Source organism: Homarus americanus, unplaced genomic scaffold, assembly GCF_018991925.1.
Source record: "Homarus americanus isolate GMGI-L3 unplaced genomic scaffold, GMGI_Hamer_2.0 scaffold18703, whole genome shotgun sequence".
Taxonomy (NCBI): Eukaryota; Metazoa; Arthropoda; class Malacostraca; order Decapoda; family Nephropidae; genus Homarus; species Homarus americanus.
This window is the reverse complement of record NW_024749779.1, coordinates 2,156,651-2,184,163: the sequence shown is the minus strand read 5'-3', so window position 1 is coordinate 2,184,163 and position 27,513 is coordinate 2,156,651. Positions and strand designations below refer to the sequence as shown.

Below are 27,513 nucleotides of genomic sequence, written 5' to 3'. Positions count from 1 at the left end.
ACTCTTTCCAGTAGTGGACACAGGGATTATATTATCATAACTGCCACACACATCCATGTTTAGGAGACGCTGGAAGCAACTTGGCAGGAAAGATCCCATCCAGTATATATATATATATATATATATATATATATATATATATATATATATATATATATATATATATATATATATATATATATATATATATACACATATATATATATACACATATATATATACACATATATATATATATATATATATATATACATATATATATATATTAGAAACGTTGCCTCTGAAGATGTCTTGAATAAAGACGAAAGCTAAGGTGCTCCCTTGTTTCCATTTTCCCGTTTGATTTTATCAATATCTATCTCTCTCTCTCTCTCTCTTTAGATATCTATCTAGATATCTATCTAGATTTCTATCTATATATATATATATATATATATATATATATATATATATATATATATATATACAGTATATATATAGCTATATATATATATATATAGATATGTATATTTTAATGTGATCTATTTTTGACGCTAACGCAACTGCTAATGTGTGAATGGAATCCCATTATTAACCATATTTGCTGCGTTGTTACTTATTGCATTCCCACGAAACCTGTACAGTAATAATATTGTATTTCGTTTGGTCGGCAGGTCGACCAGCGTGGACAGCAATTGTGGAAAGTATGACTTCTCTGTGCTCTGCCGACACTGTGACCAAGAAAGCTCTGAACCCATCCCCTGCCAGCTGACAGGTAAGTCCCGAACAGAAAAAACCCTTGTAGTGTATGTTCGCCTGATGGTATTATTCCATAATAACTCCCAATTCACGGACAACAATACAGTACTAATGCCCTTCCACTTACATAATGCAATTTTAAGCACTTTTTCTTCTATAAGCATCAGTCGGAAACTACTCATTATCGAAATATTTATTTTTTTAAGTACAGTAATTGTTTTGGTCGGTCACAAAGCACCCACAGCTTCTTACCCCTGCGGCTGTTGGGAACAATGGCCAGAGCACATGCATTAGCACTTAGCAGGTGCATTGTGGGAGAGCTGTAGCCAATGAATTAAGATTATTAATTATCTGCTAATGGCTCGATCATCTTTTTCCTTGAGGCGCCAGCCATGTTTCTGTGTGCACGCTGGGACTGGAACTATTTTGCTGCCATTTCATCGTTTTATGAGAATAACGACAGGGCTTTAGACTTTCTTCGTGAGCACTGTGTTTTGCCCAGGTCTCCTCCAAAGTGCCCAACGCATAATAGACCTTAGATACCGTAGAGAGTGACGGATTTGGCGTTGGGCGGTTGGTCATGTCTCTGATACACACTGTTGGCAGACACTGGACATGCTCTGGCTCCTGAAAATATTGGAAACTGCTCCACTGTTGGTCAAGTTAGGCCTTGAATGAGCTCGTACTCGGTGCCGTCACAATGCTCTCTGGCAGATTGTTCCAAAAGCTCACAATTCTTACTCTGAAAAAATTTGCTTCTTCAACCTTGAGCTGTGACTTACGGCTCAAGGTTGAAGAAGATGCAAGTCCCGAAAACTGTGAAGGCAAATCTTTTCAGAGTGAGAATTGTGAACTCTTGGAAAAATCTGCCATAAATCATTGTGACGCCTGTGACCCCATTTGTCATCTTGCCATTTGGTCGAATGTTTAAGCAATATGCACTTGGTAAATTTTGACGAATAATAGGCATACATGGACTCCTGAATATACAGTATCTTAACTTAATCCAATGTTAGTCAAGCCTGTGCTTAAAGGGGCTCCTACATAGTGCTATCCTAACATTCTGTTGTAGTATATTCCAGTTGTTTGCAGATATTACCATAGAGAAGTTAGCTTTAGCAGTTTTTGTATGGATAGCCACTTATTTCCTCCTATCCTGGGTGGTGATATGTAGGGTTTTCACAGGTTCACAGTGGAAGGGCATAATGGCCATAAGCAGTCACACCACACATGGCGAGTCCCTCAGTGTGGTAATGGCCGACGCTCTGAACGCGTGGTACCTGTTTTGATGAGAGACGTGGTGGTACTGAGCGTAATGCCTGATGGGCTTTTATCACCACACACTAGTACAACTATTACTTCACTTTATAGCATCAGGCAAGGTTTTAAGATGTAAAAACTGCTAGATAAGTATTTTTAGGGCTGCATGGAGCACGATGGAGTTCACTGACCGGTTTTGATAAGAGACGTGGTGGTACTGAGGACGGCGCCTTGCGTCTCTTACTGACCTAGGCCTACAGTTTCCCGTTTTCTGAGACTCTACAAGCGTGGTGGATTTGAATGTTATGTAGCATAATGTGAATTAAAGAGGTATTAAGGATGACAATGATGTGGGCAGTACACTAATAGTGAATTGTCCCTCGCCCTTTACGGTATGAAGTATAGGTAATCTAATCTCGGAAAAAAAATACATTATCAGCAACAGTTCAGATGTCTTCATTACTGTTATTACCCTGCTTATTATCTAGCCCTGCTTCTTTATTTTTATTATGTTCAGGCAGTCTATAAACATTTACCAAGAAACTTTTCAGGCTCCCTATACTCTCACACACTATATATATATATATATATATATATATATATATATATATATATATATATATATATATATATATATATATATATATATATATATATATATATATATATATATATATATATATATATATATATATATATATATATATATATATATATATATACACACACATATATATATACATATATACATACCCCGCTTAACGCGGTTTCGCTTAGCGCGATGTCAAGTATACGCGGTGCCTCGCCAGAGCCGAACTTTCACTTAACGCGGGTTTTTTCCACGTATACGCGCAGAGTGTCTGGCTAGAGACGCTATTTTTAGATTCGCCCCACCCGCTGCTCCCGCCTGCCTCGCCTCTCCCTCCCTCCCTCCCTCCTCCCTCCGCCTGGGCAAGCCACTCGGTAAGGTTGCGCAGTGTGTGTGTCTTTGTTGCGTTATCACTGACGTCATATGACATATCGGACTGTGATTGGCCATGCATCCCTACCCCCCTCTGCTGCTAGCTGTAATTGGCTTAAAGTATTATGACATGTCCACCCAGGGGAGGGAGGGAGGGAGGGAGGGAGGAAAGACGATGCTTGACCTTAGCCGCGGCAGTTTCATCCCTCCAGGCCACCCCGTGTATACGTGAATCCATTGTTCTGTGAAATGGCTTCCGCCGAACCACCACCGCCACCAGAGAGAAACCTTTCCTTACCTGGACCCAGCCGCCCTAAGCCCAAAGAAGACACGCCGTGGCCTAGGCTACGAAGTGAAATACCAGATCATTCAAGATTTGGAGAAAGGAACACGGCAAGCTGATCTCGCATGCCAGCATGGCGTCGACGAATCTACGATTCGTACTATTAAGAAGGGTGCAGCCAAGATCAAAGAGCACATGAAAATCACAAATTCTGCAGGTGCTTCAATGATCAAGTATTGCCAGAATAGGGTGCTGGCAAAGGTGGAAAGTTTGCTGGTGAGTTATTTGATTCGTCAGGCGCGACGCAACATGGCGGTGGACACGCGCTCAGTGCAGGAGTACGCACGTGAACTATACGCAGCAGTGTCACGTAAGCTGGGAATTGCAGAGCCCAAACCCTTCACTGCTTCCTCTGGTTGGCTGCATAGGTTTAAGAAGAGGAACAAGATCACCAACATCAACATTGGTGGTGAGGAAGCGAGTGCTGGCCGTGTGGCGGCTAGAGATTTTCCTCCGTTCTTACGTGAGGTTATGGAGGAAGGACAGTACACTGACGACCAGGTGTTTAACATGGACGAATCTGGTCTTTTCTGGAAAAAGCTACCTTCCAAGACCTTCGTAGTAAAGAATGCCAGCAAGATTCGGGGCCGGAAGATGCAGAAGGAACGCATCACCGTCCTGTTTACCACCAATGCCTCCAGTACCTGTAAACCAAAGTTATCGGTGATTCACACAGCCCGCAAGCCGCACGCCTACAAGAATATGGACATGACCAAGCTTAATGTCCACTGGCTAACCGCACGTAAGGCGTGGATGTCCTCTTCTCTGTCCTGCTTCTGGTTTGACGACTGTTTTGTTCCCGACATGAAGAAATTCTGCGAACAACAGAATGTTCCATTCAACATTTTGTTGCTCCTTGACAACGCACCTGGACACTTGGCCCTACTTATGGATCGTCACCCCAACGTAAAAGTGGTCTTCCTTCCTCCCAACACTACATCATTAATCCAGCCCATGGACCAGGAGTTGATCTGCAATGTGAAAGCTGCGTACTCTGCAAAGAAGTTCAAGCTCCTGAACGACTCTACCAGCACCAAGGATGAGTTGCGTAAGCTGGATGACACCGACAGCGAGAGTAAAAGCGACGGGGACAAGGAACAAGATGTGGTGACTCAAGAAGTTCTCGTCAAACAATTTTGGAAGAAGTTTAACGTCAAACAAGCTGTAGACTTCTTGGTGGAGGCATGGGTTCAGCTGTCTATTGCTGTCTATTGGAGACATGTGTTACATGGCTTGCCAGCTGAGACGAGGAGTGAACCTGTGACTGGTGAGGTTCAGACTGTTGCAGTAGCAGTGGACCTTGCCAGAGAAGCTGCGCTCAATATTACAGCTGAAGGCTTCTCCAAGACCACCAACGAAGACATCCTGGAGGTGATTAGAGATCCTGAAGTGACTGCCGACGAGATGTTGGAAGAAGATCACGTCAGTGAAGAGGAGGAAGAAGGTGCGTCATTTTCCGAAGAACACAGTTTAAGTCATAGTGATATTAAGGGTGCCACGGAGTGTGCAGAGAAAATGAAGTCCTTCTTTTCCCGCGACAATGACGATGACCGCTATGAAGTCTTCCATACCTGGCTGGTGCAGGCTATGGAGCCGTACATCACGGTGTATCAAGACAACATTAACACTAGCCGTCAAAAAAGCATAACCGAGTTCTTCGCCTGCAACCCACCACAGCCAGCCCAAGCCAGTGATAGTGACAGAGGTAGAGACAGTGAAGATGACTTTGAGGGATTTGTCAGGGAGGCCATGACAAGTGTGGGTGACAGTGATGGTGACTCACCTGAGGGCCAGTAGCCTGCCCTCTGCCTCGGAACCAGCCTCCATCCCCGTACGCCGACCCATCTCTTCTACTAATGTAAGTATTCAACATAACTTTTAGTTTTCCTAACCTAACCTTTATTTTTCCTAACTTAACCTTTATTTTTCCTTACCTAACCTCTTCTATATTACTTGTTTTTTCATACCATCATAAAGTTAAGATAAAATTTTTACTGCAACATAGTTGTGTGTCGTCAAAAAGTGGAGTTTGGGGGTCGGGCCAGTTTCTATTGGAATTAATCCCATATGTTCTGTTGTTCACTTAGCTCGGTTTTCACTTAACACGGTACCCTGTGGGTTCTATTGACCACGTTAAGCGGGGTACTACTGTGTGTGTATATATATATATATATATATATATATATATATATATATATATATATATATATACAGTATAATTTTTCTTCTAAAGCTTTTTTTGTGTAAGTTGGGATTGGTACCAAATTTACTTTACCCATTCCAGGAACACTGCCTGAGTGGCTGAAGGGACAGCTCATCTACAATGGGCCTGGTCTCGCCAAGGTTGGCCAAAATGAATATCGTCATGCCTTTGATTCCTCGGCTTTACTCCAGAAGTGAGTGCTTCCACCACCTCCATATTACTGGGATTGGGGCGTCCTTGACTTGTACAGCAATGCAGTTTACTCCTATTGGGCGAGGTTCTAAACCCTATCACATTTTCTGTTGATGTATATAAACCCTGCCATGTTCCTGAATTCCATTATTGAAAATTGCTTTCTTTTACCATCCTACCTTTAATTAGGCAAGACTATCTTTTTCATGCATGGAACTACCCTTAGCAGGGACTAAGCATTTCCCTTTACTCTTGTGAACAGAAACAAACTCTTTCTCTTCCTATGTTTGGCATTTTTAAATACCAGGCAGACTGTGAAGAGCTGCAGAAAGATCTCTGTAAGCTTCAAGAATGGTCAAAAGAATGGCTGCTGAGATTCAATGTCATAAATTGTAAGATGATGCACCTGGGATGTACCAACGGTAAGGAGGCATATCTTATGTCCCGACAAGACGAAGAGGCCGCATTAATTGAGACTGAATGCGAAAAGGACCTGGGTGTGTATGTTGACAATGAACTGAAGTTCTCGGGGCCATTTTGAGAACCAAGCAACTAAATTATTAGGCAAGAAGGTCGATCAGATATCTAGATGGTCCGTCCCTGAAAATGATCTTTAAGAATGAGGTGCTTCACCACCTGGAGTATTGTCACCCCGTCTGGTCCCCGAGATATGCTAGGGACCGTCAGTTGATTGAAAATGTCCAAAGGAGGGCCACCAGACTGGTGCGGTTACTTTGGCACCTCAGCTACCCAGAGAGATTAGAGCGCCTGCAATTGCCTAGCTTATACTACAGATGTGCAAGGGGAGACCTAATCGAGGTTTATAAACAACTCGAGGGCACTACTCGGTCTAGTATTCTTACCTGGAGATGGCGGATGCTCACCCCACAAGAGGTCACCGCTCAAGGTTGAAGCCTCAAGTCCAGAAATCTGTAAGGGCGAACTTTTTCGGAGTGAGAGTTGTGAACTCTTGTAACAACCTGCCAGAGAGTGTTGTGCTGGCACCGAGTGTGAGCCCTTTCAAGACCAGACTTGACCAACACTGGAGCAGGTTCAGATACATTCAGGAGCCAAGTGGCTAACGAGCCGATCAGTGGCGAAGAAGGATAAAGGTAAAAAAAGTGATGTTAAATTGTTTTACTGCAGCCTGTATGGGGTGCAACACTACTTGACCACTAGAAGCTTATTGGCACCTCCTACCTAAAATCTTAATTTTCTAATCGAGCTTGGTTCAGGCAACTCTCTTCCCTTCTCTCCTCCCATTGGCTGGCTGAGTGTGCTGGAACTAATGGAATTGATCTTTGTTGTTTTGTGGCTGGCGTAAATAAATAGGATTAGAGAGCAAGTCTATTTATATGGCAATGAAGACCCAAAATTTTCTTTTTTGTGGGAATTACCATACCTAGTAGTTTTGCTCAAGGAATAAAGTATACTGTACTGTATAGTCGAGAAGGATTTTAAATTTTGTAATAAATTGCTGTATACTGGATAAAAATTTTATACCTTCTTTCACAAGTTTCAAGCCCTTGAAGTCTGGTTTTTAGCTCCTAGACTTGCTGACTGTGATTTTACCATTATCAGCTTAGTAGCCATTAGGGCAGTTGGACTATTCAGCGTTAATACAGGAGGAAACCAGAGACTTGGAAACCTGTGATGTTTGGCAGTCAATCGGATAACCCATCTCGCATGTGTCCAGGCCAAGCAGGACTCGAACCTCTGACATACTGCACAGTATTGCTGAGATACATGTGTTATTGCTGTACCACCAACATGAGTTGTCTGATTGCTGCTTGCTTAGTAATAAGGATTTTAGGGTGCCAGCAGAAAGTATAGGTGGCAAGTCCTCCTTTTTTTGGATATTTTGAAGCAATGTGTATAAGATTGTTTAATTACAGTACAATTGATTTGTACATATTATACATAAGCAGAGCAAAGTTATTGTACATTATGATGTTGAATTAGCATACTAGTACTGTACAGTACTTTATGCCTACAAATACAATAATACAAATTTACTGGATGCTGTACAACCTGTGGACCTGGGTGTCTTTTTGTAGTGGTCACAGCCAAGTTCTTAGTTACCATTTTAGAAAATACCCGGTCAGAAAAAATCGTGTGAATTATAGAAATGTCTTAAAAGTACTGTACAGAAAACACAACTAAATCAGTAATTCTGTAACTGTGTGTGGCAAGAAGCAGTGGTGTTAGTAGTTGTGAGATAATGTCTACTAAAATTTACTCAATGTTTATTTTACATTGCTACAGTGGATCAAACTAAACATTACCATACCTTAATGACTGAAGAATACCAAAGCAAACTGATATTAACTGTAAAAATTTTCTTCTTGCATGGTGTCAGATTCAAATTAATGATGAATGTTCAACTGTAAAGTTCTTACTATTGCTTTATGAATAGATTATAGTATTATCACTTTCTTTTCAGATTTGAGATTTCAGATGGAAAAGTCATGTACAGCAATCGTTTTGTGCGGTCAAAAACCTTCGAACAGAACCAAGCAGCTGGTGCCATCACAAGAGCCGAGTTTGGCACTCCTGCCCCAGCTTCAAAGGGCATGTTCTCAAGGTGCTTCTACCACTTTTTATGTATACAAATGTGGTTTAAGAAAACATAAACTCGTGTAAACAAAGTCTATCTTGGTTTGTTGAAGACATTTGCTGTGTTTCTGTAACTTGGAGAATGGGTATGTCATTGCACAAAAATATTAATACAAAGCCAATCCAGTAGTTATTCTCAGGAATAATTACCTGGTATGGCTCGTTGTCTAAGGCGAAACTAGTTTTTTAACAACTTTTTATGCATCCATCTTCATGTGGTGATATTGATTTGTGATAGACTATCTGCCTGTCTGTTGGGTCACAATATTTGCATGTTTTCCATATTGTTAGTCCCAAAGATGTGTGAACTAGTGTCACTAATCTACACGATAAATACTTGCTCATGACTGCCAGAAGAGTAGAAGAGAATAGAGTATGATTTGATTATTGATAGTTTTCCAGAATTAAGTACTGTACTGTATAATCATTAACAACCTGAAATTCATTTTGCAGCCATTTTTCATGTTTCCATGGGTTAGCCACAATTTCCTGATGGCAGTTCTCCATGTTGCATGTTCTCTTACTGCCTCTCTCATCAGATTCTTCACTCAAATGTTATTTCTTACACTCTTCCAATTCATTTTTGACATACCCCTGGTTCTCCTCCCCCTCAACATTAGGACTCCTGCATCTCTTGACCCAATTGGTCTTGTCCATTTGCTCCACCTACCCAAACTATCTCGGCCTACATTTATGCAAAATATGGCCAATACTCTCAATACGCAGTCACTCGCTGAGCTCTGAATAGGGTTTCTTACCTGTCAATGTCACATCATGCATCCACCTAATCTTCTCATGTCGGCTCTCTCAAGCCTGTGAACGTCATCATCTTTAACTGGCCTTGTTTCACTGCTATACAAGTTTACAATTTTCATGTCGGTTGCATACATCTTTCCTTTCATGTAAATGGAAGGTCCTCTTCCTGTCAATAAAGGTAGCAACTCCCTAAACTTTCTCCAACCACTTTTTAATCTTTCAACTGACCTCACTTCAGCATCCCTTGCAGCACTGAACAAGTTACCCAGGTAACAGAACTCATCGACACAGTCCAGGGATATACGTATCCCATGTTACGTTTCTCTAGGCTTAATAAGGACACCTGTTCTTACAGGACACTTAGTCAATAACATCTTGCAGTCAGCAATCGACTCCACTGCACATATCACGTAACCACTTTCCACACTCACTGCACATTGTTGAATTGCTGCCAACCTTTCTTGCAGACAGCACATGTCCATTATCCACTTTCTACCATGGTTCCCTCATCCATGCTGCTAATCCGTACTAACCTGTATTGTTTTTGCCACATTCATTTTCAAACCCTTCGACTGTTCCATCCTTCCATGAGTTAAGTGTCTCCACTGCTTTTTCAATACTATCTGCTACCAGCATGAAATCATCAGCCTCCAACAATTCTTAGGGCAGACAAGCCTGAAGTCCCTTGATGTGGTTTCTAGACCCATGATAAACAGATGGGGGCTTCAGACAGACACCTGATGAACGCCTACCTTTACCTCAAATTCCTCCCTTTCCTCATTATTTACTCTATCAGCGGATTTTGAGCCTACACTTAATGCCATAACCACTCAAACAAGACACTCCTTAACCCATAGCTCCCTCATTGCCCACTTTACTACTCCACATTTTACACTAAATTAGGTGTCTCCACTTTTTCCCTTGCTGCAAGCAACAAAAATAAGTCTCTGTACTGTATAGGGTATGTTATGTAGACATGGACCTTTTCATATTTTGATTCTTTGAATTCTTCTCAGGTTTTTAGATGCCATGGATCCTGAGAAGATGTTTTCTGACAATGCCTTAGTATCAGTCATTGGCATTGGTGGTCAGCACTTTGCCATGTGTGAAACCCCATTCATGATCCAAGTCAACCCAGACAATCTTGATACTAAAGAGAGAGTAAGTAAATTATAGTGTTAAAAAATCACCATTGCTAAGCATTTATGTGAAATTCATGTGAAATAGAAATGCTTATATTGTAGTTTTTGTGAAGTGATAAATTCAGTAGTTGTTAGGAACTTTATACTGTACAGTATGTTGAATATAATACTACAGTAAAATTATAGCAATATGCAGACTGTGTTGTAAACTCTTGAATGTAGTAATCCCTGGACTTAATGTAGTACTGTATACCAATTGGTTACACTTTTTATATGGCTAACATAGTTAATTAATTGCAGCACTTCACTGGAGTAACATAATTAACAGATACTTAATGTGTTGTGGCCTCCCCTCAGTGATGCCTCCGAGCAAAGGCAGAAACTGAATGAAAACAGCAAGGCATAAATGAATAGTTTATGAAATTTGCCATACAAGGGAGGCAGTTTCTTGTACATCATTAATTTCTACAGTACAGTATGTGAAAGTATAATACTGTAGTAGTATAATATATCTATATGAATATACAAGTACTGTATTTGGGTTTTTCTGTTGAAAATTCAATGCAATTGTTCAGCACATTGATGATATGGGTGACTTTAGGACCTCTTGATCATCTCTTCCTCTTTTTTTTTTTATTCCATGAAGCAAACTACCCCAGCCTTGCCTCTTTCCATATTACTTTTTTACATGTCTTTCTTACTCTTGTTCTAATAACTGCATTTTTCAACTTGTCACTGAGTGATACTCACAGTATCCAAGGCAACATCATCTCTTTCTTCCAACAATTCTTCCTCCTCTTTCCTCAGCCCTATGTCTCTCCTCTGTACACCCATTTCAATTTCCTGAGCATTCTTCTGTCATACACATCTTCAGTCTCCTTCCATTTTGTGCATCCCACTCAACCTATCCATAACTTTTGTTTCACCTACAGTCCCAAGTATAGCATTTAAATTATTCTGCCTGCGTCAACTCTATATTTCGCCTGTCTACAATTCTAATCCCTTCCCCCTCCCATTTCACTACTTGCCATAACCTCTATCTCCCCATTTCTTAATTTGCACCCTTGGCTCTCAAAACTTACCTCTGCAACTCACTTCTCTGCAACTTCACTTTTTCTCTTATTTTAAGATCACCCTCTACAAGAACTCCCACAAATGCCAATCTCTTACTCAATATTTACTAAGGTACCCCTCCTATTTTTCCCAGATGTTCAGTTCAGTCGAGAATGATTTGCTATTGAATGAAACCCTGAGGTACTAAAACTCAGTCTCTGTTATTGATGTTACTCTAACCTTTATGCTGCTTGAAATTAGTTTATTTTTGTGGATTGTAAATCATTGTAAATACCCTGTATATGAATATAGTGTTATATAAAATGAGTCTAACATTGATGTTTCTGCAGATAAATGTCAACAAGAGATATGGGTTGATGACGCAGAGTCCCCACCCTATTTTAGCAAGTGATGGAGTCTACACCGTGGGTCAGGGTGTTGGGGTGACAGGACCCAAATATAGCATTCTCAGATTCCCTCTTGATGGTATGTAGTATAACATCGCGTAATTTGATACAGGTATTAGTATTTTTTAGATTTTGAATGGATTATACTTATTGCAAAATAAATATCCGTCATTTAGCAATGAGGATGTGTTCCTGAAAGAGATTGCTAAGTGAAATGATTGCGAAGCAAACGGAAAAGTGAAATAGTTTCCTAAACGGGATAACGAGGAATAATATCCGTGGAGATGCTACATAGTTGTGTAGCCGAGTCACCGACTGGTCGACTTGCAACCCTTTACCACTCGAGTGGATGAGGCCGAGCTGTGAGGTATGTTACTGTTCAACTTGTAATTTGGGGTAGATACCTATACAGTATACATAATTTTCTTCAGTTTCTTTTAGTCTTTTACATGCACAAACAATCTTTCATCCAGAAAGTGCAAACAAAATAAAAATAATTACCATAAGATCAAAAACATAGGGATTAAACAGTTCTTACATGGTCGGCAGGTAGAAGACAGAACGGGGGAGCGAGGAGCAGCGTAGGGATCTTAAGGCTTTTGTCTCGTTTTCTATGAAAGGATTGCCAAATGGCTAAGTACAGTTCTATTTTTTCTTTTATTTATAATTATTATTTTTTTATTCATCACATTTACTGGTACAGTACTGTACATATGCGACACAGTTCATCAGGTCGGTCGCCAAGCGGCCTAGAGAGACGTGTATGGTTGCTGCCTGTATGCCATGACGTCACATATGGGGGAGGGATAGTGCGGCTGGCCAGTCACTGCCTCAATGCAGACTTTCACTTCCCACACATACACACCCATGCTCTTCATTTTATAGTTCTATAGGATACAGTACTGTATACTATAAAACTATACAATACTGTACTGTATACAGTACAGTATTTTCTGGATGTATAAGCCACATTACAGTATTGTAATGATGCACGCTTTGAGCACCGAATCTCCAGTTTTTCTTACTTCCCTCCCGAATATTTCCCAGTGACTCGGAAGATCGGTAAACCAAAAATAGCAAATCGTTCAAACAACAGTGTTAAAAATTTTAAATTGCAAAACTGAAATATCGCGCAGTAAGCGATTGCTAAACCATGGATACCTATAAAGATATTCCATTGTGTAGCCCTGGTAGTTCATGAAATACTGTACGTCCCGTGATTGTGAATTTTCATTTGCATTTTTAAGAATCGAATATAACAAATCCTGTATGGTAGTCTACTGTGGGAGGTATTCCTGTGTTATGTTTATTTTACCAACTATACTGTACTTTTATCATCTTCCCCACATTGGTTGAAGTGTAGCTGACTATGAGGTTCGGTTTAACTCGGTTAATATAAAGATGACCTCATAATTAGTGTAGCTGATATGAATACACAGCCCCATTTTTCATGTTTGTCATCAGAATCACGAACAAGTGCACTCTTGTTATCCATTTATTCTTCAAATGTAGTTTACTCTGGCTATTGCTTCACACACTTTAACATCACTCATTTACGTCCCATCTTTCCCTAAAAATTGTTTGATGCGACGCGCTCTGGTCATTCATGTACAAGGTGCATCTCTAATGTCCATTTACTGACCTCTAGCATTCATTTTCTGGCTTTTCAGTCTTGCCAAGATAACACTATTTTCTTTTGACAGGCAACCTGAAGCAGGGGAAGATTGTGGCAACTGTACCAGCACGTTGGCGACTCTCTCCAGCATACATGCACTCTATGGCTATGACTGAAAATTATGCTATTCTTATTGAACAACCATTAGCAGTGTCTCTCTCAGAATTGTTGAGTGATATTGTAAGCAATGCACCGTTCATTGATGGCCTCAAGTGGCACAATGATCCAGTAAGTGTTTGCAACATGTTTTGTATTTTTACTGCACTCCATATACTGTACAGGTATTCCTTGGCAAGGTTGCATTCCTAAAAAAAAAAAATAAAATAAAGTGAAATTATTGTTAAACGAGGGGTAACAGCAAAGTACGGAGGGTAAACAACAGTGAGTACAGTAGTACTGTATTATACTCCATAATAATATTAATAATGAGTGTTATAAGTGATTTCAAAATTAAACGACTGATGTATAACACCAAACTTATATACTGTATATAAACATTGTCGTTCGGAGTTAAATGATTTAGGAAGCAAAATGTGAACGTCTTGCTTGAGTCTACATGTAACAAGCACCCGTTGGAAAATTTTTAAGCTAATTCCACCTAATTTTGTAGGATTCCTACAAGTACGTATGCATGAAGCCAGTACTAATTACATATATATATAGTATATATTTTTTTTACATTCTACTGTACAGTACTTCATTTCCAGGTGCTCATTCACATTATTGATAGAAAAACCTGGAAGCAAGTGAAAACAAGATACATCACAGACCCATTCTTCTTCATGCACGTAGCCAATGCTTATGAAGAAGGGGAACACATCGTAATTGACATGCCAACCTACAAGAATTCTTCAATGTTGCACAACATGTTCATTAAAACCCTTAGAGTAAGTTTTGATAATTCTTTGACTTAAACAATTTACTGGTTCGTTAGATGCATGAATTAGATTTTATTCTTATAAAATAATGGTTAGTCGGTGCAGAATGAGCTGTTTGATTGATGTACAGATGAATGATAGATGAAAGTTGTTTATTTGTCTTTTAATTTAGATTCTGAAATATAAGAAAAAGGAGAAATATTTGGACCATTCACAATCCTATATTTGCTTTTATGGATCACCGTAAGATTAACCCCAAAGTGCTCACCTGAAGTTTCATTCCACAGCTGCAGTTATTAGTTATATCACCACAAGACAATCTGGTGTGGTGTGGTGGGGGTGGGGGGGTAATATTAAGGTGATCCATAAAGGCTAAAATAATTTTGGTCTCATTCATGGTCTCAAGGGTCAGTCTTGAGCACATCACTGGCCTGGATATAGAGACTGGAATGAATTAAATTAAAAACTGGGTCCCCAGAGAGATAAAACCATACAGGATTGGCAAAACACAGCCAGAGAATGTTAGTGGAGGGCTGTGGTTACCAACCCTCAGGTATGAGGATGGTACTCTGATTGACCAACAAATCTTGGACCCATAGGACATGAGGACTGGTAGACAATGTCCTAGATCTAATTCCCCAACTTTAAAGTGTCATATTTAGAGCACAAATGCAAAACTTTTTTATGATAGGCAACAGAGACCAATTACATTCATATGAGTATAGTAGATGAAAAAATAAAATTAATGTATCTCTAGTATTTACCAGTATTCTCAAAGTAGGGTTGAAGTTTAATAAAAAAGTACAGTAATTAGAAAGTGTTGATTTATATTGTGCTGCATATGAATAATAGTGCAAAACTACAAGATAATTGCACATGAGGCACCATTAATTACAAAAATATATGGAATTTTACATTACTATTTGTAGGAACAGCTTGTAGAATTTTATTATATTTGTCAAAGATTTTCAAATGGAAGGAAATGGCTTGTTATGAACTGTCGGTGTTTTTATATTCGTAAAATTTTTGCAATGAAATGTAATGATTGATTGGGTTTGCAGGAACAGCGAGGGAGGAACACACAAGAGTATGTAGATTCCTTCAGGTCAACAATGCACCGATTTGTTATTCCTCTTAATACTAAAGGCAAGGAGAAGTTGATCACCCTCCCAGGAACTTCTTGCACAGCTTCTTGGTCTGCACAGGAGGCAAGTTACTCTCATGGTAATGTTTATCTCTATCGGTCTTTTGAGTTTTCATTTTCTTTCTTTAACTTCACCTTTACTTTAAATATTTGATGACTCGCTTCTCACTATCTTGGCTTTTTGGTGTAAAGTTTGTTCCCAGTTGTAGTAAACTAGCTTAATTAGCTTTCAGTTTCCTTTGGGTATATAGGTGTAACTAATTTGTAACTTATTGAAATTGTAAATTTGATAATCTTAGGTTAGATTAGCTAAGCATTCAAATTGAATGATTCACGCCCATATTATTAAACATCTTCTTCCCTTGAAGAGGGTCGTCGTGTTTCAACCCGAGTTTTAAACTAAACGAGTCCTGAGGGATACCACAGTACTGTACTTAACGGGGTGGTGTGCTGTACTGTACTGCTGTGTCCCTCAGGACTCATTTAGTTTAAAATTCGGGTTGAAACACGACGACCCTCTTCAAGGGAAGATGTTGTTTAATAATGCGGGCGTAAAACTTTTGCCTAGCCTCCAACAATATTATGCACTGCTCTGTCTACCTCGGGAGTCAATAGCATAAGCACAGGCGACATATGAAGGCAAATGCGTAATTTTATACATTTTATATGAGGCATTGCAAGTAGCAAGAGTGAGCTGACCAAATGTGGGAAAATCTGTTTTCTGTGGTTCCTGGTAGCTCAAACCATGTTCTTTCATGTGCTACCCAGGAACACAGGATTATTACCATTTTCCCCCTTCAAATTAAGTTGAAAGACATTAAGGATCTGAAGACCACATACAAGCACTTTTATGCGGACCTGGTGACTGAACGGGAAGCACAGGGTGCTGCAGGAGTCCTCGACAATGAGGCTGCACCAGACGACGATGATGTTGTTGCGTTATTAATCCCCCTCCCCCCACTCTTCAGGCAAGCAGAAGGTCATGACAGGTTATGATGAGTGTGAATCCTTTCATTATTACCTATTCTGACTATGTTTTTGATGTTATCTTGATTAAAAGTTTCAGCAAATTGTAAATCTATATCATAAAACGTTTTATTACTTTTTATTACTACTGTACAGGTAGTTTTTACCATTAGCACTCGGACATATGGGATGTTAAACATTTTTCGGACATATTCATGATGTATTACTCCAAACTAAGATAAGACACAAAATTTTTTAAAAATTTGCATGGGATATGAAACAAAATAGGAAAAAAAAATCTAATGCTTAAAACATTATTTTTGTCAGCTTGCTCTTGCTACTCATACCACCTCATATGTTATACTGTACATACTTGAAAATGAAGGTTGTTCATAACTGTTGTAGGTTGTAAAGTACATGTTGTAGAGGTATACAAGTGTAGCATAAGTTATTATTCTCCAAGAAATGTACGGAATCTCAGTTGACGTCATGGTGAAACGCATGGCTTACTTTCCCCTTCCTGCGTGCATAAAAACCTACCAATGATCACATATGGTACTACATTAAATCATCATAAATGTTGTGCATTCATTAAGATTTAGCACAGGACACAAATATTATCAAAGGGAAGACTAGGTTGAGCTAGTGAACAAACCCCTCCACCCTCCTACTGTAGACACCCATATTTATTTATGCCAGTTTTGATTATGGTTGTCCTTTTAGGAATGTAACTTGTACTGATCTGGTGTAGTGCAGATACACTTTAGGGCACATAAATTGTACTCTCACTGTTTCTTTACTAATATGACTCGCCCTTCCCCTCATATGATATAATTCAAGATAAAGTAAAAAATAAATAAATACTATACAGATATCTCCATAATAATGACTAAGCTCATGATGGATCAATATTTCTTTACAGATTGTACTTCAGAGTGAGAAGCTAACTCACATCCCAATTGAGAACCCATGTATTAACCCAACGAAGAGAGCTACAAAACATCAGTATCTTTGGGGTATGGGACCAAATCCTGATGGAGGAGATTCAGGCCTCGTAAGTAGTTCGTGCATAATTTTTTTTTTCCATATAAAATTTAAGTTCATAAATTATGGTTTCAGGCACTGCATTTTAAGACCATTCTTATTTATGATAATTTCCTAGGTCACAGAATCAAACCTGTTGTTTATATAAGCTGTATTTTTGTATAATTCTTAAAATGGTGTATCTCCTTTTGCTCATATATACAGTACTATAGTATAAACAGGATAACTGTCCATGTTCTTGGCTCCCTGAGTTAGTTTCGTTGCTGGCATCAGCATGGTCTTTGCAAGTTTTCAATCAATTGATTCTTTACCATATCTTGTCAACCTAGGAGCATTATTATACTATACAGTACACCAATTGTGGAATGAAGAGTCGAAGTTGAGGTGCATGTATTAAGTCAGCAAGTTCATTACCAATATCCCCTTCCCCCCAATGATCCAAAACTTTACTGCTTTAATATACTGAATTGGTCTTTTTTTGTTTTCATGACAGGTGCTGAAACTGGATACTTTTTCTGGAGAAAACAAAATATTTACTGAAGACAAATTATATTGTGGTGCACCAGAGTTTGTCGCAAAACCAGATGCTGCTGTAAGTATTATTTAAACGAACTAAATGTACATGGTCTTTCTTGCTTGCTTAGTTATCTTCTTCCTCAGTTATATTCCTACAAACTAGTTGGGTGGTTGGTCTGTTCTGTTACACATTGTTGGCAAGTACTTGCCTTGTATGAGCTCTTGAATGTACAGTAAGTGTACCTGAACCTGTGTTAGCGTTGATCAAGTCTGGTCTTAAATAAGCTCGCACTAGGTGCCATAACTTTCTCTTGAAGATTATTCCAGGAGTTTTCAACTGTTATTCTTAAGAATCTAAATTTTACAGTGTTCTGTACCGATAGATTCATTAATTTGAGGCTGTGATCTCTGCTAGCCCTGAATATATACATTTGACAGAGAACAGTGATGTCTCCGTTAGCTGGAACAATTGGTGCAGAGCACTTCCGGAATGAGAGATTTCCGGGTAACGAGACGACTCTCTCAAAGCCAGAAAAAAATCCCTCATCCCCGTAATTTTTGGGGGAACGGATAAATGTTCTTGGAAGTTCCAAAAATTGCCCATTACATCATATCTCGAACCCAGAAAAATATCCTTCATCACCGAAATTTTCTGGGTAACGAAAATTTTTCTCTGAATTTCCAGAAAATGTGCCGGATTTTCATCTCTCGAACCCGGAAAAAACCCATCCCCGGAATTTTACTGGTAGCGGGAAATTTTGTCGTATTTTTCCAGGAAAATGTGCGCCTTGGAAAATCTTTCCCAAAGCCGGAATTTTCCGGAAAATTACGGCTTTGGGAACGATTTTCCGAGAAAATTTAAATTCCGGCTATCGGAGAGTTCTGGGTTTGAGGGATTCCGGCTAATGGAGATATTACTGTAGTGCCCTTTAAGGTTTGGAAATACAGTAGAGTGCGGTAGTAGATGAGTGGAAAAAGTTACTGATCATCATTAACTCAAACGTGCTTGGAATCTTCAAATATTTGTTGGACAAATATGAGTGATAGGGGTTGGGTCCCAAAATGGGGCTATCTAGTACAGTATAGTCTGCATTTACACGGTCAATTGAACCCGTGGAGGTCCGTGTAAAACAAGAAACGCGTAAACGAAATACAGTAACAGAACATATGGGATTAATTGAAATAGAAACTGGGCCGGCTCCCAAACTCCACTTTTTCCGACACAATACGTACGTTGTAGTAAAAATGACATCTTAATTTTATGATGGTATGCACGTACAATTAATATTTAAGAGAAATATCAATAATATTAGGTTTTTTAACACTTACGTAAGTATAAAAGATGGCTGGGAACACGGGGATGGGGGGTTGGTTCCGAGGCACAGGGCAGATTATTGTCCCTCACCTGTATCACTTGTATCACCATCCACCACAGAGGCTTGCAGGGCCTCTTTGTCAAACCCCTCTAAGTCCATATCCTCACTATCACTGACTTGGGCTGGCTGTGGTGGGTGGCGGGTGAAGAACTTGGTAATGTTTTGATGACTGGGCGACCGTGTGCTCACCCATTCCCCAAATATGTAACTGCATATTTTCAGCCTTCTGGCTGCCAAGCTCTTTCAATAAACCGTTAATTATTATTATTAAATTTACCGCGTAATTAAAACATTTCATTCTGGCAAGGCACCGCGTAAATGACCAAACGTATAAACAAAAACCGCGTAAATCCAGACTATACTGTATGGGCCAATAGGCCTGCTGCAGTTTCTTCTTTTTTTCTTTTATTTATATTTGTATCATTTTTGCCATTAATCAGCCTACCAGCTGTTTGTGCGCTCTATCCCTTGTTAGTACAGGAGGAAACTGGGGACTGGGAAACCTGTGGTGTTTAGTAGTCACTCTGGGTAAAACCCTTCTCTCACGTGTCCGGGCCGAAGCTCGAACTCTCGACATATTGGTGAGAATTACGCGCATTACTGCTTTACCACCAACATACGCACCCAGAACCTTTTCAAAATTTTGGTCTCGGTTATTGAGGTTTCTTCATCACATGGGGACATGTTATATGCCTCCTTTCTATTGGTATTCACAAGGTGAATCTTTTCCCATTTCTTGAGGTTGAATCTTAAGTCATATACCGTACCTTTGTCCACTCCTGAAGCTGACAGATCATACTGTAATGTTTCACAGTCCGTTTTTCTTCTTTCCAAATGAGGTTAGTCTGTGTCTAATTATGATCATATTTCTTCTTTTAAGAACGAAGATGATGGAATTCTCTTGCTGCAGTGTATTGATTCACAACATGAGAAGAAAACTTATCTTCTGGTTTTAGATGCTGCAAATATGACTGAAATATGTCGGGCATCCGTGAACACTCCATCAGCTGTTCCAATGCCTCTGCATGGTCATTACATTCCTGCCTCTGAAGAGTAAGCAACCTGTGATATACAGTACAATAAATGTCATCAAAAGCTACTGCTGGCCAAAGTGCTAAACATAGATTTTCATATTGATAACCGGTTCATTTATATCCCTCTTGCTAAATTTAACTGCTTTTGCAAGGATTATAATTTTAACATTAACCAAATGTACTCCCTTGGTTTGAACTATTTAATATTTTTGTTTGCCTTTTAGTCTGCCCTTTATTGCAGTCACTTAATACCAGGTTTTTCCTAACTTAAGATCACTGCCACCAGACCACAAGACAGTATGTGTAGTGTTCTTTGGGTAGCTGGCAAGCAGTCTAGGCACTGTGAGTTCATGTTTCTCATTAATCAAGTTGAGAATGGAAGGAAGGGTGAAACACCAACCAGTATCTTAACTAATTTATTTTAGACATGTTAAAAGTATTGCATTGTCACAATACAAAAATAGTTGAACCACACAAAAATACTTGACCTTCTTCCCAATACTTAGGGTCTTTTCTCTATACTAAATTATTGACCTCCTTAACTAGCACTCCTCCAATATCACCAAAATACTCGATATCACCTTAATAAGGAGCACTTGATAATACACACAATACTTACTGTAGCTCATTCTTAGCACCAAGGTACACACAGCCAGTACTCGTCTCACGCTCTACTCTTGTTAGTTAGACGAGATCCTTCCCGGACATTCATACCAGGACTAGTTCTGCGTCCGATATCATTAGGTCACTTAAAGTAGCGACCGTAAGCACATAAAGTAGCAACAACGTCTCTTCACATCCAGGGTGCCGTAAGTGTGAGATATCCAGAAATCCTTATTGGAGGTTGCATAGTGGTCCCAGGCATTACCCACAACACTAGGTGGGCTCCTCAAAGTAGAACAGTGGTTGCTGGGCCAAGCATTCCCTTCGACCTCGCTTGCCTGCATACATGGTCGACACAGCTCACCCTCTCCCATACAGGCCCATACACCTGCTCGTTTAAGATGCGGGGAGTTACTGAGGGTAAGCCTCTGCCTCTCCCACATGACTAGGCCTATGGGTGCCAATGTTTACAAATCACCATGTCTTTTTTCTGGCCCCCACATTTACACTTTCTTAGATATTGTGACTTTATGCCTTATAGTGTATATCTTTTTCTCGAAACTGAAGCCACGGGCGATTTGGGCGTCAGAACGAACAAAACCTTGGTTTTTTCGCTTGGGTATATCCACCTCACTTTATTCAGAATGTGTGGTTCCTCCCCCACACTTTGCAGTTGTCTTAACACTTTCATAAGATTCTCCAATCATTGCATTGTTCGTAGCTATTCGTCACATGGGGTAACGAGGTGTATTGGGCTCACCCTGTGGTACACAAGATATTTTCCTTGGAGTACATTTATCCTTTTTCCAGATCATTGTTCTCTCATATTTTCCTCTTGATACCTGAGGTAGCTATGTTTACTAATCGTACACAGACATAAATACCATAACCTTCAGACACGGTCGCTCTTCTTCACAATACAGTAGTTACACTAGTCCGTACCAATTGGGCCTTCCCAATCATCATATAGGTACCTTGAGTTCTCCCTTTATATTATCAGTATGCATATGCAAGTTTATGTGCACAGACCCTGGTATAATTTGTAAAAAACTACAGCTTACGAATTGCCCCTTCCAAATGTTAACCGTTTTGTGACATTACCCACTAGAAAACATTGATATTCCAATAGCACAGTGAGTTTGAATATTATGCAGTTGTAATATGAATCAGAAGAGGTTATAGAGCAGTACTAAAGTATGCAGTTCATTAATACTGTATTAAATGTAATGGAAAGAGATTAGCTTGGAAATTGTTGAATGTTCAAACTCAAAACATATTGTGTTGTAGGAGAAGTGGTCAGATTCTCCATTCAATATTTAATATTAAAGACTAGTTTTTGTTGAGGTTCATTGTTTAATATGTTTGTAAGAGACATAAAAGAGAATTACCTGTATATTACTATACTATACTGTACTGTACAATACAATACTTTTAAAAATAATCTTAAGACTGTATAATTTTATCAATGATTCTGGAATCATGAATGAGGACATTAGCAAGCTTTTCAAAGATAGTTTTAGATAATTATTTTGCCTACATAATTGTTTTCACATTGCTAGTGACCCACAGAAGAAAGCAAAGCTTCAGGATGTATGATGATGCATGTTCCTCTCTGTAGTAACCATCTTTGCTATTACACAATCATGAAATTACATTAGAACCTGGCAATTAATCCATACCAATAGTAACAATGTAATATCTCTTGTTTGGAATTGTTCTAATCTACCAGTTGTGAACATCTTGTTGTGAGTGTGTTGGTGCTTATGTGTATGGTACACAAGTGTGCATGTGTACATACATACATACATGTGTGTGTGTGCGCGCATGTTTATGTGCATGCGTGACTCTCACTTCCGTGTGTAGTACATATATGCACAGGTATGAGCACATGCACAAAAAATTGAGCATATAGATAGTCTTCCATGAATTTCTATGTACTTACTTACAAGCACAAACATATGTATAAATATACAGGTAGTACATCATCATAACTCGCCTCTTTGTCCTGCCCTTCTGCATTCCTTCCTTTTACCTATGGCTGTACTTGGTTCATCAACTCCTATTTCCTCTCTTGCACTTTTCCTTTCCTTATAACCAGGGATGAAAATGGGGGTACACATAGGTATATGCCACATGCCTAGTTTCTGAGCCATATTTTTTTTTTACTTACATACAGTATTTTCAATGCTACTTAGAATGTGTATTGAATCGCAGAAGTTTTAAGATTGGTAATATATTTACAGTAAAATTATATGTATGACAAAACCTTCAAATATTTTGCTTGGTTGGTGGACCCTTTCGTATTTTTTCCATCTCTCAAGCATGTGCCCAGTTTCTGAAAACCATTTACATCACTGTTCATACTTTAGTTACATTTGAATAGAAGGCTTACACATTACCGACTTAATTACCGATATATTTAATTATTTGCCACATACTTTTTATGGTGGGTTTAGTATGGGAGCAGTCAAAGTTATTACCGTACAAGGTATATTATTATGCTGAACATTATGGAATTAGCTGTACTGTAACTTCATTATTAAAGCTGTAATTGGCAAAGTTGTTTTTACATGGGTACTGTACTTATGCCACTTCATTCATCTTAAAGCTTTGTTCTATTTTAAGCAACTCACTCCTGGGAATATTTTAACATGCATTAGAACCACTTTTCCATGGTGCCTTTATCCATGCATTGTTTTCACTCGTGCTCTCCCCTCACAATATCCTTTATAAATTTGACCTGTTAGAATGTTCACCTGTACAGTATCTGGAGTGTATGAGAGACTCGGTGGTAATAAAGAATATTTTGTTAAAAATCCTTGTTCTTATTAGATAACATTGTATTCAATTACTTATTACTACAGGTTGACAATCCCTTATCCGAAATCCTTGGGGCAGAATAATTATTATTACTATTACATTTTGGCCCCCTAGGCCCCGATGTGGGTCAGTGATCTATGCCCGGGTGGGCTGATCCCTGTTAAGAAAAAAAAAATAAAATAAAATAAAAAATCGGTTTTCAGAGCGTTTCGGTTTTCGGAATTTCGGATAAAGGGTTGTCAACCTGTAATGCATTTTCTAGTTTTTTACTCTACTATGCTGTAAGGAATGTTTACAACAAGACATTATTACTATTACAGTACAGGCATTATATTCTGATAGATACAGTTTGTTATTGGCTACATAGAAAGCAGTCACTTAAGTGAAGTAGAAGTACAGTGGAATACAGCATTATGAATATTATTACTTAAATGAAACATATTATGACCATTTTCTTATTTCCTTATTGTCTTAAATGTCTATTTCTTAAATAGCCAACTGTGTTCATTGAGACACAGTAAGCAGTTTCTTTGCTGGCAGGAAAGTTACCTCTAGGTAGTTTATACTTTACCACTTTAATAATTTTCATATCCCCACGAATTTGTGGGTGTATGCTGATATCGCAGTGTCAGTTGTATTTAATCATGTGTTTTAAGCTTTTGATTCTATATTTTTACTTTTACTTGATGTTTTCATTGTTGAACATTTTTAATTACTGTATTGTATAACAAAATACAAAGAAGTTCACTTAGCTAGTTTTATGGTTCCTTGATATCCAAATTGTTTCTAACCAGATGTAGGCACCTCATTCTCGTGTAGGCAGAGCTTTTGATGTTAACTCTGATGTTACACAAGTTACCATACACAGAAAGGCAGAGGAGGTGATGATATGTAAAGCATAGCTGTATAAATCTGAACACCAGTCTCTTAAGGTGCTATATTATAGGGCAGTCATATACAGTTCTACTTGCATAGTTGTTTGGTCATGGAAGTTAATGTACATGGGTATAGGCAATTCCATTTTGGACACATTTGCCACTTTTCTTAGTCCATAGTCCACCAAAGACTAAAGTTTCCAGTTTTTTATTTTAGTTTTCCCTGTTTTTATTTATATATTTTCCTTTTAATTTGTACTCGAGTCAGCCTTCATGCTTTTCATTTGTATTATCTGTTAATGCAAAGAAATTGCAAACCTGCTTCGTTGATATGATTGCCAGTGTATTAAGAACTCGCCACTACTTGTTTTGAATCTTTTTGGTTTGACCTTTGTTACTGAGAGGCTTGGAAAAAATTATTAACCATACCATGTTCATATAAAGTATATATATGATACGACCAAAAGTCGATTGAATGTTTATTACCGAAATTTGTGGAGAAAGTTTATACAGAAATTTATAAGTGTCTAGATACTGTATAACCAGTCTGGTCTCTAGACTTTCTGGATGTTTAGGTGTACAGTAGCTCAAAGGACTACTGTATCCTGTATAAATAAAATGTCTAGTTATTATATACTCAAAATACTCAATCTCTATGAACAAAATGTTCAGATAAGGTTTTTTAACAAAATTTCTCAGGTAATGTTGAAAACTTATTCTATAAGCAATAGTTCGCTGTAATTATATAATTGTATAAATACAGTAATAAAAAAAATTAAGTATACAGTATATATAATTTACAAATGTCCTTAAATCGACTAAACAAAAATTGTACAAAGGCAAATTTTGTTATATGGTGAGAAGCTTTATTTTTATGAGGAATATACAGTATTTCTAAGTAAATACAGGTAATAGATAACATTTCGGTGATTACCAATGTTATTAAAATAAAGTCTATGAATGTGATACATTCCATTTACCTATCTTAGATATGTATTGAAGAAAGACTTAAAGGATATTTAGGCTATATACAGTACTGTACAATATACAGTATATCCTCGGGACTATAAGTGTGTCATAAGATTTTGTATCCTTTAACTGGTTCTAAATGAGAATTAAGCTGAAGCTGTATTATATAGAAATAAACAATTATTGAAGAAAAATGAGCTTATAAACCGAAGTTAAATAATATTTATGTAATACTAGGTGATGTGCAAAGATAACTTCTTCCAGGTTGTATTGTATTTAAACTTTGTATTGCTGGATCATTAGGACTTTCATATCAGAGAGGGTTGTGTATTGTACTGTAATGTCAACATTATGACAGTTGATCTTACAAGCTTGTACTGCACTTTGATATTTGTATCTGTGGTTATATATTTTTGGTTTATTGTCTTTCAGTAAGTTTACCTTATAATTGTTATATATTTCAGGAAATAAATACCATGCAGTATCTTGCTTCTTTATCAGTTCTTTATTATATGTAAGAAGATAAGAAGATTCAAGCTTGAGCTGAATGTTGAAGACTGTGCAAAATATGTAGTTGGAATACAGTCTTACATTGTTTTATGGGCTTCCTACTATATAATGAATTTATACGAACAAGCTTTTTGCACAAATAAAATGAAATGCAAATAATTTCTCTAATTTGATTCCTAAACTTACATTTATATACTGCAGTCATGTAAGAACCATATGGTATTGAGAATATTTATTTGTGTTCAAGAACTGGGCCATCTATTATTGCATGTATCAAGAGCCTGCTTATTTCATGTTAAACACCTTGTTCAGTTGAAGTTTTTGTTAGGGTAAGAGTGGTAGGTATCGTCACCGGGGCCCATATGCTGCTATTGCTGAAGTAAATTATGTAATGGGATCACTAACCAACATTTCCAATATAATTATTTGCCCTTGATAGTGTAAATACCGAGCGCATCACTTGGATCAATTCAATTTCAATTGTTTATTCCTTGATAGAGGAAGCGGGATCCTAGTGCTGTCACTAGGTACCCCTGTACAATAACACCAGAAGCATCTGGCAAGTGTCAAGTATATACAGTATAAATATTGTAAAGGGGCTTACTAAAGCCTAAGGAAGGAAGGATATTCCTTTAACACATAAACAATGTTATTTACATAATATCTGGCCAGTATGGGGAGGATCATCGTGTCTCCGTCAGGGGATCGTGGGGTGGTGGTCCAGCAGGCGTCACGGAAGCGTTGTGTGTGGGGACATCTTGGGAGGTAGTGGATAAGGGTGCGGCTGTTGGGTCTTCTGCATAATGCACAAGAGCGTTGCTCAGGGGATGCGGGGATACCAATCTCCCCAAGCAAAGTCAAACCCAATGATGATACGGGCAGCAATCACGTCCCTTTACCGGGACCCTTTCCCATAGACATACGAGAGGTCAGGAAGTTTACGGAGGACATCGTACCAGGTAGGCGGGGAGTCCAGGGGGATGGCTGCTTCCCGAGCGTCTCTCTGTTTGCGGCGAATTTGGATCCTAAGCTGTTAAAGTGTTCGAGGAACAACGTAGTCAGGTGTGGCCTTGTTGCAGCCAGTCTTGGCAAGGCCATCTGCTGCCTCATTCCCCAAGATACCGACATGACTGGGTATCCATAGGAATGTCACAGGATGGCCTGGATCCTGAAGTGTGGATGTTAAGCCTCGTATTCGGAGGATGAGGTCCTTATTTTCCTCTGATCCAAATGCGATCCCATCGAGAGCAGACCTGGAATCGCAGCAGACAAGCAAGGGGCCGAAACCATCTGCTTCTTCTTCAGCGAGAAGGGCAGCAAGGAGGGCTATTAGTTTCCCCAGAGTGGAGGATGCCCCATCAGAAACTCTGAGAGACAGTTTGATAGGCTCAGGGGCATCAGGACGGGAGATGTAGACACCAGCCCCGGCCCG

The 27,513-nt window shown here is 38.8% G+C and overlaps 1 protein-coding gene across 1 annotated transcript in view; it reads left to right on the top strand.

Annotated features, from left to right (window-relative positions):
* The window catches only part of LOC121853934 (carotenoid isomerooxygenase-like), a 35,981-nt gene extending 9,744 nt beyond the window's left edge, over positions 1-26,237 (top strand). Inside the window, exons 2-12 of the mRNA XM_042348345.1 lie at positions 654-754; positions 5,587-5,698; positions 8,141-8,281; positions 10,086-10,230; positions 11,615-11,750; positions 13,375-13,574; positions 14,054-14,233; positions 15,286-15,432; positions 17,257-17,388; positions 17,872-17,970; positions 20,151-26,237. Of these exons, the coding sequence (XP_042204279.1) occupies positions 654-754; positions 5,587-5,698; positions 8,141-8,281; positions 10,086-10,230; positions 11,615-11,750; positions 13,375-13,574; positions 14,054-14,233; positions 15,286-15,432; positions 17,257-17,388; positions 17,872-17,970; positions 20,151-20,327 (1,570 nt within the window). The 3' untranslated portion in view covers positions 20,328-26,237. The remainder of the gene's footprint in view (positions 1-653; positions 755-5,586; positions 5,699-8,140; positions 8,282-10,085; positions 10,231-11,614; positions 11,751-13,374; positions 13,575-14,053; positions 14,234-15,285; positions 15,433-17,256; positions 17,389-17,871; positions 17,971-20,150) is intronic.
* The last annotated feature ends 1,276 nt before the right edge of the window (positions 26,238-27,513 follow it).